The sequence below is a fragment of the Budorcas taxicolor genome, chromosome 15, assembly GCF_023091745.1.
Source record: "Budorcas taxicolor isolate Tak-1 chromosome 15, Takin1.1, whole genome shotgun sequence".
Classification (NCBI taxonomy): Eukaryota; Metazoa; Chordata; class Mammalia; order Artiodactyla; family Bovidae; genus Budorcas; species Budorcas taxicolor.
The window spans coordinates 48,436,222-48,448,566 of record NC_068924.1 but is presented as its reverse complement, the minus strand read 5'-3'; the positions used below and the strand labels follow the sequence as shown (position 1 = coordinate 48,448,566).

Sequence of the window (12,345 nt, the reverse complement as noted above, 5' to 3'; positions counted from 1 at the left end):
GAAACAGAGAATATACCCTAAATAAGGCTGGGGGAATCTGTGTCAGAAATCTTTCAAAGAAGATCTTTGAGGAGAGAGATTTCAAAACTCTACAATATGTTTTTGATTCATCAGGAGTATGCATCAGTCAGAGATGTATACATAGCCTGGAGTTCAGACACATGTTTGCAGAGTTAGAGGGTAAATTATTCAAAGATTACAAGAGACACAAAAGTAAATGTAATCCTCTGCTGATAGAAGAGCATCTATCAATTTCACTTCAATCAGCTGCAAAGATCTCTCGCTGAAAAATCCAAATCAGAGAGATAAAACAAAAAACAAAAAATTAAGAAAAGAAAACACAGTATCAACAGTGATATTGAGAACATGTGAAGAGAAGAACTTTTTTGTTCTAAGGTCTCATAATTAAAAGCACATATTTTCCTTTTTTTTTTTTACCAATGGAAAGATCTTTTGTAACCCTGATACTGCCCCTTAGCATAGGCATTATTGTCCATGTGCTACATATATGAGGCCATAAATGAGGAGCAAGGGAAACCAGAATCTGATTAGAAGATGTGTGGATCTGGAGTTTACATTGCCTAGCCTTTTGTCACCTTGGTTCTCTTCAGTTGATGAAGGCATCTGATGTGTGTCTTAAGGTTGAGAGAGCTTCTCAAAGAGAGTATGCAGTACCTCTAACTGGCATTCATGTCTAAAGCTGAATGACCCCATCAGGAGGCATTTTGGAAAAAACATAGTTACTGATTCTGGAAATATCAGCATGTTTCTTCCAGATCTCTACTAGGACCTCTATACTGGCCCTCTGAGAGTATAAATGGCATTATGTGAATGATCACTGTGCCTTTAGTAATACAATTTCCAGATGATCCTGATGCTAAAAAAGGCTTCAGAGGAGCCTCACTTCCTTTTGGACAAAATGAGTTAGTCTGAAAAAAGAATTGCTGCTGTAGCTTTCCTAAATATAACTTACTCCCCTTTCTAGATTTCATTAGATTAGAGATGACAAATACATTTCATTTTCTATGATCAGAAGTTGCTGTCTGAGGTTCCTGGGTTGAAAATGATGGAGTCCACATCCAGGCTCAGGGGAAATGAAGGTGGTCATGCTCAGATGCAAGCACAGGCATGTGCCCTGGGCATATCCATCCCTGCCTCACATACAAGACTCATTGCCTTCATGAGAGTTCCATTACTGGGCATAAGGAGAGTGATGGGTTGAAATGACATCCTTTGTAAGCAGTCAACTAATTCTTGTTTTATACTGATTCTGTCTTAGTTATTGTGTCCTCAGCCTCTGACTCAACAGCTTGTAAGATATGGATGAGAAAGAGGGAGAAATGGACTGCAGAAAGCAAAATATTTTATCTAATGCAGTGTGATTTAATGTGACTTATTTGACTTGATGAAACTTTTTCATTGGGACAGTAGAAGTTTCCTCCACAGGATATATCTTGGAAGAGTAATTTCAGGGACTCAGCCCTCCCTTAAACTCTCTCTCACCTATGTAAAAAATAAAATGGTTCTGCTCTGAGGAAGATCAGATTCTAATATATTGTTAATACTTGTCACTGTATTCTTAGGAAGACACACATCAGGATCTCAAAATTTCCCTTCTGTGTTACGTTGACTTCATGGCAGATAATAACCACTCTCGCTTCCAACACCTCTACTTTGTCTTAACTGGAATTCCAGGGCTTGAACTAAAGTATTACTGGATGGCATTCCCACTGGGTGCTATATATGTCATTGCCCTCTTTGGCAATGGTGTCATCATCTCTACCATCAAGTCCGAACTGTCCCTGCACATCCCCATGTATTACTTTCTGTGTATGCTGGCACTGGCAGACACGGGACTTGCCCTTTGTACTATGCCCTCCATGCTAGGCATATTTTGGTTTAACTACAAGTCCATCGCCTTTGATGCCTGCCTTGTTCAGATGTACTTCATCCATACCTTCTCAGCCATTGAGTCGGGCGTGCTGGTGGCCATGGCCTTTGATCGGGTTGTGGCAATCTGGAAACCCCTCAGGTACAGCACCATCCTCACCAATGGCGTGGTCTGCAGAACAGGGGCAGTCATCTTGACAAGAGCCATCTGTGTGGTCTTCCCGGTGCCTTTGCTCATCAAGAGGCTCCCCTTCTACCGCTCCAATATCCTCTCCCACTCCTTCTGCCTTCACCAGGATGTCATGAGCCTTGCCTGTGCCAGCATCCGGGTCAACAGTCTCTACGGCCTCATTGCGGTTATCTTCACCAAGGGCTCTGACTCCCTCTCCATTCTTCTCTCCTATGCATTCATATTTCGAACAGTGATGGCCATTGCCTCAGGGGAGGGCCGGCTGAAGGCACTCAACACCTGTGTTTCCCACGTCTGTGCTGTTCTCATCTTCTATGTGCCGCTCATTGGGGTGTCTGTCATTCATCGTTTTGGAAAGCACCTTTCACCACTGACCCATGCCCTCATGGCTAATGCCTATCTTCTTATTCCCCCTGTGCTAAACCCCATCGTCTATACTATGAAGACCAAAGAGATACGGAGGAAGCTCATCCAGATATTTGTTCCAGCCAAGGTCACTGCAGAGGGTTAGGGTCTGCCAGTTTAAGAGAGGAAAAATCTCTTCTGTAAAGGCTCAATTATGACTATAAAAAATAGTTGTTATTTTTTCACATTTTCGGTGTGATTTGAATTGGGCAGAGATATTTCCCTGCTCTCAGAACATACTTTCCTCTTCGTGTACTAAATTGTCCTTTGTGCAGTATATAAAGAGTGGCATTTATAAGAACTGTTCCATGTACTTTCCTGTGGCCTTGCATTAGAGTTGGCCCATAAAAAATGAAAGGGGAATATTGCTAATTCCATTCTGTAATAACTCTTTTGAGCAGAAATAAGCCACAAGCCTAATGTCTTTTAAACTAAAGATCATTGAGTTGATTTAACATTCTAGCTCAAGAGTTAGGAATGGCCTCTATTAGCTTAATAGGGGAGAAATGAACTATACTCATTAAATAATAAGACAACACCTGGGGATAATACATTGCTAAATAAAACATGGATTAGAAAGATGGTTAAATTTTAGGATTAAGAATATAAATGTGTATAATTGAGCAGGGGGCAACCACATTGTATAACTTGAGATCAACAGATGAAGGGTGAGTTTTAACTCTTCCATGTGTGACATTGGATGTTCCCTTCCCTATCTCTAATGGCAATTTCTTCATTTTGAAGCTGGAAATATTATCACTTAACAAGCAGTGTGGCTATGAAATTAAATTTAATCATATAAGGACAAGTATTTGTAAACTATGAAGGGTTGTGCAATTATAGGAAGTGTTCAAGAATATTGAATGTAAGAAAATAAAAGTACTTACAGACTGTCCACTAAGCAAAAGACAGTACCAGAGCCTTTTACATGCTGTCATATTGGATAACTACAGCATCCCTATGGGGGACAGTGTTGTACGCTGTTTCCAAAGCAGTTCATGTGTTGGCCAAGGCTCAGTCAGGCAGATTTTCTGGGGAATGTTGAACTATCTGTATTGTGGGAGACAGATAAAATGGGTTGGTCAGGGTGGGGATGACACTCAGGGTAGAAGGTTAAAGAATTACTACAGATTTAACTTGAAGACAAAGTATCAGATTGGTCAAAACATTAATTTGGATTTATCCTTAAGACGTTATGGAAAAACCCAAATAAACATTTTGGCCAACTCAATATATGAAGAAGAAGAACAAAAGCACGCATGTACAATGTATACTAATGAGCGACTTACATTCTTTTACATGATCTACATGACTTTTGCTCAAGTTTTTATTTGACTTTTAAAAATAACCCAGAGGGATGGTATGGGGAGGGAGGTGGGAGGGGGGTTCAGGAGTGGGAACTTATGTACACCCATGGTGGATTCATATTGATGTATGGCAAAAAAAATACAGTAATGTAAAGTAAAAAAAAAAAAAAAAGGAAAAATAAAGAAAAAGAAAAAAGAAAAAAAAAAAAAATCTAACACAAAAGATTCTTTGGGTCCTTCATGGTATGTAGTTACCTATTACTCAAATCAGTAGCTATTTTATAAGTCTGTCAGAACAGACACCAGCCTAGCTAAGACAAATTTAATAATACTGTGTACAAGAAAGCTTATTCCCATTTTAATACTGCTTTCAGGTTCACCAGTCTTTCTGAATTAGTTTTAGATAGGTTCACAACAAAAATTTTTCTTAACTCTATTAAAAAACAAAGGCACATTGCTGACATTTAATAAAATGAGTAGGAAATATCATTTAAACCATCTGGAATTTGTGGGGAGACTGAGTCCTGTCCCCTCTGGAAGGGCTTGCTAAGAGTTCACCAATACTATCACAGTCCTAAGCTTGGAACAGGAATTGCTAGGGGTTATTGTTAAGAAGGGATTTTCCTGGTGACTTGGTAAAGAATCTCCGTGCAGTGCAGGAAATCTGGGTTCAATCCCTGGGTTGGGAAGAGCCCCTGGAAAAGGAAATGGCAACCCACTCCACTATTCTTGCCTGGGAAATCCCACAGACAGTGGAGCCTGGAGGGCTACAGTCCATGGAGTTGCACGTCAGATTTGACTTAGTAACTAAACCACCACCAATACCATTGTTAAAAAGATAGGTCTCTATTTGCCTGTTCCAATATGAGAGCAAAGGTCCTAGTAGCAGTGTAGTGACCAATATCCTTGAGATGAGCAAATCTCTTTGAGGACCTTCAGCTCTTGGTTGTTTTCACTCAATGCAGTGCTTGACATTTAATTGATGCACCAAATTTCTAAATCACACTCTACATTTCAGAGACAGGTGGAAATGCTCTCCATAACTATCGTCTTTGGTCCTGTAAATACTTAAAAGCTGACCCCAGAAACAAGGGTATTGGTGAAGGAGTTTTTGAGTTTCCCTCTATGTAGTTTGTGTCTCCTTCACATTTCTCCTTTAAAGATGAAGATGATGATTGCCACAGCAACTGCAGCATCAGCAGTAATAGTAATACATGCAATACCATCTACTAAATAAGAACCACAGTAACAGGTATTTTAGGTATGGTCTCATTACTCCCAGATCAACTCTACAAGTGAATATATTGAGAGGAAGGGCTTGGGTTTAAATCCTGGCTATGCCACTTGCCATCCTAGTAATATGGATAAGATACCTAGTTTATTCAATGCTAATTGTTCTAGTCCACAAAATCAGGACAAGACTAGTGCTTATTTTATAGCGTTATAAAGATTAAAGGAGTTAATGGATGTAAATTCCCAGGGCCTAGAAATAATGAGCATTCAATAAATGTCAGTTGGTATTATTATTTTTAATTAAAATGAAATATACTAAAGTGTAGAGGGTTTGTATAACTTGATCAAGTTCACACAGCAATAAAATAGAAGAGCTACAATTTGAAACCACATCTAGCTCTCAAATCCATGCTGATTCCTACTGGGTCTCATTTGTACCCTCTCCCTCACATTCTTAATGTCCTCTCCCTGGTGTCATGAGGAAAGAACTGTGTAATCTCCATACCAAAGAGGAAGTATAATCTGGTCTCTCACAATAATAAGATTTTCATTCCAAAAGAGAGATCAAGGAGAAAAACTAAAGCAGGGGGTGATCTACTACAACACTATTGAAATCAACACTATTGTTGACCTACTACAACACCAGTACACCAGAAGCATGTACTGGTGCTTGTCTGGGAACAGTCTAGTGTGTATCTGTGTGATGAGGCAAGTACAGAGATGGAGGGCATTTGAAAATCAGCATAACAGTTTGACTTTGCAGTGACACTGAAACACACAGTTTTGTGTACAAACTCAGAACAATAACGTTGTATTTGTTCCAGATAAACTGGAGAAATAAACAAAACTCAAAGTGAATTTACCACATACAGGCTTGAGAAACACAGATTTATTTAAAAAGAAGGGAGGATATTTCATTTTCTTTCAGTCAGTTGAGTTACCTATAGTTATTTTAGGCACAGAGCTGCACAATAAAAATAATGAAACCAACACTGGTTTCATTTAGTGTCATGACTGGACCCTCAAGGCTAAATTCATAGGGCCACACAATGTAATTTCAATTTCTCTCTTTACCACTTTCAGGAATCTAAATAGACTACAACTTCCCTTTACAATGTTAAAAAGCCTGAGTTCTGCTCTTTGCAATGTTGGAAAACAGCACAGAGTAGCTCCAATTTTATCTGAAGTCTTTCATACTGGCTTCTACCTCAGCTCTCGTTTCTCAAGGTCTCAGGGTCAGCTTTTCTTAAGACTGAAAAAAGGTTTCAGGCAATAATAGCATGGGACCAAGTCTCCTGGCTGAGAAGCGTATCTAAATCAGGCACAGGTAATAAACTTGGTCGTATATTCAAGATATGTTTTTCTAAGATATCTTCTTTTAAGATGTGAAGTGAAGTGAAGTCGCTCAGTCGTGTCCGCCTCCCCATGGACTGTAGCCTACCAGCATCCTCCCATGGGATTTTCCAGGCAAGAGTACTGGAGTGGGTTGCCATTTCCTTCTCCAGAGGATCTTCCCCACCCAGGGATCAAACTCAGGTCTCACATATTGTAGGCAGACACTTTACCGTCTGAGCCACATATTATCTCTTGTGCTGGTTGTTTTCTTCCCCCTGAGAAAAGTTCCCCCTCATTCCATATCACCTCCAAATTCTGAGGTGATTCACATTTTCCATTTAGATAGCATCTGTCTATATTGAGGCCTTGGATGATTGCATTCTGCACAAACTAACAATTCTCAATTAATTTTGTAACATTGAAAATGTAAACTCCAAGGCAAACTTGAAAATTTATTCTGACTCTGTCTCTATTTCTGGTTTCATCTTGGCAAGATACAAATATGTATCTTACATTTGTAAGAGCACTAAACTAGAGTGATTACCATGGACATGGACAATCCCTCCATCATGTCTGACTCTGCAACCCCATGGACTGTAGCCCACAAGGCTCCCCTGTCCATGGATTTTTCTAGGCAAGAGTGTTAGAGGGGGTTGGCATTTCCTCCTCCAGGGAATCTTCTTGACCCAGAGACTGGACCCACATTCTTGTGTCTCCTGCATTGACAGGTGGATTCTTCACCACTATGCCACCTGGCAAGCAAACATAGATGACAGAGGCAAATAAATCAAAGACAGAAGGACAGTTCCCAGATATGTGCCTGTATGTTTTTGAATGTTACGTGAATGGAGAATTTATACCTTCAAAGAAATGGAAAGTGATTATTGTGGGGGAAAGCAAGAGTTAAATATGGCTTGTGTGAGACGGAGGTATACAGAAAACTCCATGTAGAGATTGTGCAAAGGTAGTTAAAAATTAAGAGTTCAATCTTAAGAGAAGGGGAGGAGAAGGAGAGGGAAAGAAAGACGCATGTGGGCTCTATTTTAAAGCTGCTAGCATGACTGGTATCATGAAGAAAGAAATTTACCGAGGTTACTGAATGGCAAGGGGAGAACTTGGAGAAATACTCACATCATGTGTGAGAGGAAGACGTGAAAGGAGGTAGGTTAGGAAACAAAGAAGGTGGAAGTAGAAGACGCAATAGAATGCCATGAAACCAGAAAGAAGACTAAAAGGGAGGGGACTGTAAATATTTATAATCTACTCAAATACATCAGGTTGAAGGAGGATTGAGGGGAAACATTTGACTTGCTATTTCAGACTAAATCTGAGTCATGGGAACAGCTTTCATCTAGCAGTGGAAACCAAGTTAGACTGCAGGAGCTAGAAAAGAGAGTGTAAAGTGAGGATGTGGAGTTTGTGTGTGTATTGCCAGTAACAAAAATTAGACTTTTGATCTTGCCACTACATGGCTCCATCAGAGAATCAAAGATAAATGGGCACTTTCTCCTAATTGCCTCTGTTATTACAGTATTTGAACACTGTAAACATAATCCATGGTGGTTGGCTTTTATCTCTAATTTAAGGATTTCAAATTTTGGTTATGTAATTGTTTAAGAAAAAAAAAAGACACTTCTTAATATGTTTTTTAATGAATTAATTTATTTTAATTGAGGCTAATTACATTACAATATTGTAGTGGTTTTTGCTGTACATTGATAGGTTTATATTTTATGTTTATTCAGTCAAATATTATATATAGGCACACTTTACTAACTTGTATATGACAACACATTAAGAAAAATAAACATTTTTTAAAGATGAGATAAATTTAACTGAAAATAAAAGATCTACTATTTTCTCCTTATAGGCCAATTGACTATAATGTGCTTTGTTTGGGATTCATGTTTTCCATTTAGATAGCATCTGTCTATAGTGAGGCCTTGGATGATGTTTGCATTCTGCACAAACTAACAAATCTCAAGCAGTTTTGTAACATTGAAAATGTAAACTCCAGATCAGTCTTGCAAATTTAGTCTGACTCAGCCTCTCTTTATTTTCTTGGGCTCCAAAATCACTGCAGATGGTGACTGCAGCCATGAAATTAAAAGACACTTACTCCTTCGAAGAAAAAGCTCTGACCAACCTAGACAGCATATTTAAAAAGCAGAGACATTACTTTGTCAACAAAGGTCCTTCTAGTCAAGTCTATGGTTTTTCCAGTAGTCATATGGATGTGAGAGTTGGACTATAGAGAAAGCTGAGTGCCAAAGAATTGATGCTTTTGAACTGAGATGTTGGAGAAGACTCTTGAGAGTCCCTTGGACTGCAAGGAGATCAAATCAGTCATTCCTAAAGGGAATCAGTCATTCATTGGTAGAACTGATGCTGAAGCTGAAGCTCACAATACTTTGGTCACCTGATGAGAAGAACTGACTCATTGGAAAAGACCATGATGCTGGGAAAGACTGAAGGCAGGAGCAGAAGGGGACAAGAGAGGATGAGATGGCTGGATGGATGGCATCACTGACTCGATGGACATGAGTTTGAGTAAACTCTGGGAGTTGGTGATGGACAGGGGGGCCTGGTGTGCCACAGTCTATGGGGTCACAAAGAGTCAGACACAACTGAGCCACTGAACTGAACTGACCTGAAATAACGTTTCTATAATATTGATTACTAACATCTCTCACACATCACATCTTAGCATCACTGGTTCTTTCCCTCTCCCTCAAGTTTTCTTGTAAGTCTAGAAAACCCTGAGACATGTGTTAAGTCTCAATTTACAGGTTTTAGAATCAACAGATCTAAACTTGAATCGAGTTCTTCCACTTAGAAGCTGTATGATTTTGAGTAAGTTACTTAACTTCTTTAAACCTCATTTCCTCATCTAAAAAAGGTGATAACATTATTCTCAAAGATTGTTGGGAGAATTCACTGAGAGAATATATAAAGGCAACTAAAACTACTGGTATAGCAAATTAAATGTGATGTTGTAATGTAATACCTGCATGACTTGTATACATATTTCCTTGCAGAGAAATATGCCAGAAACTGTCCAGAAAGTTGGTGCATTTTTCTCTGTGTCTTCAGGGGCCAGAAGGCTTCCCAGGTGGAACAGTGGTAAAGAATCTGCCTACCAATGCAGGAGATTCAGGAGACTTGAGTTTGATCCCTGGATTAGGAAGATTCCCCTGGAGCAGGGAATGGCAATCCACTCCAGTATTCTTGCCTGGAAAATTCCATGGACCGAGGAGCCTGGTGGGCTACAGTTCATGGGGTCACAAAGAGTTGGATACAACTGAGTGATTGAACCCACATGCAGGGTCCAGCATCACGACTGGCATTTCATTAGTGTTAAATGTGCATCTGTTTAATAAGTCATCCCTCTAGCAACTTGACTGTGTAATGATTAACAAAATACATACAGCAGGTATGAGCTTCAGCGCAAAGACATATTGCCTTTGACATACTCATCCCCACACATGGGTACCCTGCTTTCTTAAACTTCTCAGTGCTGCAAGTGTTCACTTGTCCTTATACAAAGCACGGCAGTACTTTTACTTAAAGTTTTGCTGGGTCCTTTGTACACAGCAAAATAGAGTTCACTCCTGCTGGGTTTACAGGGTAAAGGCAGAGCACCTGTTATTCTACTAAATATGTGACTGAAAACTAGAACTGTAAAGAAGTAATAACCCTTAAATGAAAAGGCACATATTGAGTAACCACACATGTGTTTGTTTTAATTTTAACATAGGCACTCTTTACCCAATAAACATTGAAACAGCAAAATAAATGCTGTTTGATTATGGAACAAGTTTCTTTCCCCATATTAAGAAAAAATATCTCCGACCATTCAGCAGTGCTGTATAGCATTTTGAATCTTTCCTTATCGAATTATTTAATTAATAACTAGAGAGCAATATTACTTAACATTATATGAATAAACACTCAAAAATGTTACCTGGATAAACAGGTGATGATTTATGTCTTCACTGATGCTCACCTCCAGTTTCAGAGAAGAACAATTATATTAATTACATTAGATTTTGCAAGTGACACCAGATATAAAAAAATATGTATTCCAAAGTGGAGCATATACAGAACAAGAAAGATTTCACCTACAAGCCTTGCCCACTTTTGATTTTCCCAGATGTGCATAATTTGACTGCATTATAGTTGCTCAAAATGCTACTTATTCTCCATATTACATTTGATTCCACTACCCTAGACCCTGTTCTTTCGCCTCTGGAACACATGGATGATCCTCCTCCGTATCTGCTTGGTTTTCACACTATAGACAACAGGGTTTAGTAAAGGAGGCAGTAACAGATAGGTATTGGCCATGAATGTGTGTACCACTGGTGACAGATGTTTCCCAAACCTGTGGATTATGGTGACACCAATGAGAGGAACATAAAAAAGGAGCACAGCACAGATGTGGGAGAGGCAGGTGTTGAGCGCTTTGAGCCTTTCAGCTCTGGAAGCGATACCCAGTACTGTCTTCAGGATGAGCACATAAGAAAAGAGAATGATGAGGGCATCAAACCCCAAAGTGAAGATGACCACTATGAGGCCATAGAGGCTGTTGACACGAGTGCTGGCACAGGCTAACCGCATTGCATCTTGGTGGAGACAGTACGAATGAGACAAGACATTGGAATGGCAGAAGGGTAGCCGCTTTATAAGAAGGGGCACAGGGAAGACCACACAGACTGCCCGGATGATGATAGCTGTTCCAATCTTGCCAATGATGCCATGGGTGAGGATGGAAGCATAGTGCAGCGGGTGTCGGATGGCCACAAATCTGTCGAAGGCCACAGACAGTAATACTCCTGATTCTACCCCTCCAAAACTGTGGATGAAGAACATCTGTGTGATGCATGCATCAAAGGGAACCTCAGGGGCATTAAACCAGAAGACGCTCAGCATGGAGGGCATGGTGGACATGGAGAGACCAACATCAGCCAGAGCCAAAATAGAGAGGAAGTAGTACATAGGCTCATGGAGACTCTGATCTACCTTGATGATGGCTAGGATGGCACCATTTCCCAGGAGAGTCACGGTGTAGAGAAATCCCAGGGGAAAAGCCATCCATGGGTTTTTATCTGGCATTCCCGGGATACCTGTCAAAATGAAGCTATGGTGGTTGACATGTGATGAGCTACTGTTCATCATGATGTTCTTACCACTGATTGAGGCTGGACTCTCCCACCTGGCTTCCAGCTCCTAAACTGAAAAAAGGTTTTTAGATAGGTAAATGGCTTTATGGATGTAGAAGTGGAACAACAGAGGGGAAAACTATGTTTAAATTAGTGTCTGAGAGGTTTTTGCATCTTTTTACTTCTTAGATAATCACATGCAATGACCTCCATTCATTTGAATTTAATTTGCTTATCTTAAAAAGGGAGATAAGATGAATCAACTAGTGTTTAGACAGAAGAAAATTTTGATATCTTCCTTTAACAGCACTGAATATTTGGCAGAAAAGCAGCAGCAATATCCAAGGACCTAATAGCATTGAGAATTTTGCTAAATAATCAAAGAACAGAACTCACAGTATCATCACCACAAACATACCTACACAAAATTTCATCACCATCCAAACCTATATCCCTCATCTATATAAATCCATGTGTATGCATGCATATATATATGTATACATATGCATATATTCTCTTACACACACATATATGTGTGTGTGTATATTCTTGCACATGCCTAAATATCTATTTCACTGTTTTTATAATGGTGGCTAAGCGGTAAAGAATCTTCCTGCCAATTTGGGTTCAGTCTCTTGGTCAGGAAGATGCCCCAGAGTAGGAAATGGCAAACCGCTCCAGTATTCTTGCCTGAAAAATTCTATGGACAGAGGAGCCTGGTGGAGTTCATTCCTGGGGTCACAAAGAGTCAGACAGGACTGAACCACTGAGCACATACATACATTTGTAAATAGACACATTAGTGGACATAACTATTCAAATT

The 12,345-nt window shown here is 39.7% G+C and overlaps 2 protein-coding genes across 2 annotated transcripts; one reads left to right on the top strand and one right to left on the bottom strand.

Moving 5' to 3' along the window:
• Positions 1 to 1,634: 1,634 nt before the first annotated feature.
• LOC128060891 (olfactory receptor 51H1-like) lies at positions 1,635 to 2,591 on the top strand. Its single transcript, XM_052653254.1, has one exon. It carries the CDS (start codon positions 1,635 to 1,637, stop codon positions 2,589 to 2,591), a length of 957 nt encoding a protein of 318 aa, XP_052509214.1.
• Positions 2,592 to 10,587: 7,996 nt separating this feature from the next.
• Positions 10,588 to 11,538, bottom strand: LOC128060686 (olfactory receptor 51H1-like). The gene has a single exon (XM_052653062.1). It carries the CDS (start codon positions 11,536 to 11,538, stop codon positions 10,588 to 10,590), a length of 951 nt encoding a protein of 316 aa, XP_052509022.1.
• Positions 11,539 to 12,345: the final 807 nt, after the last annotated feature.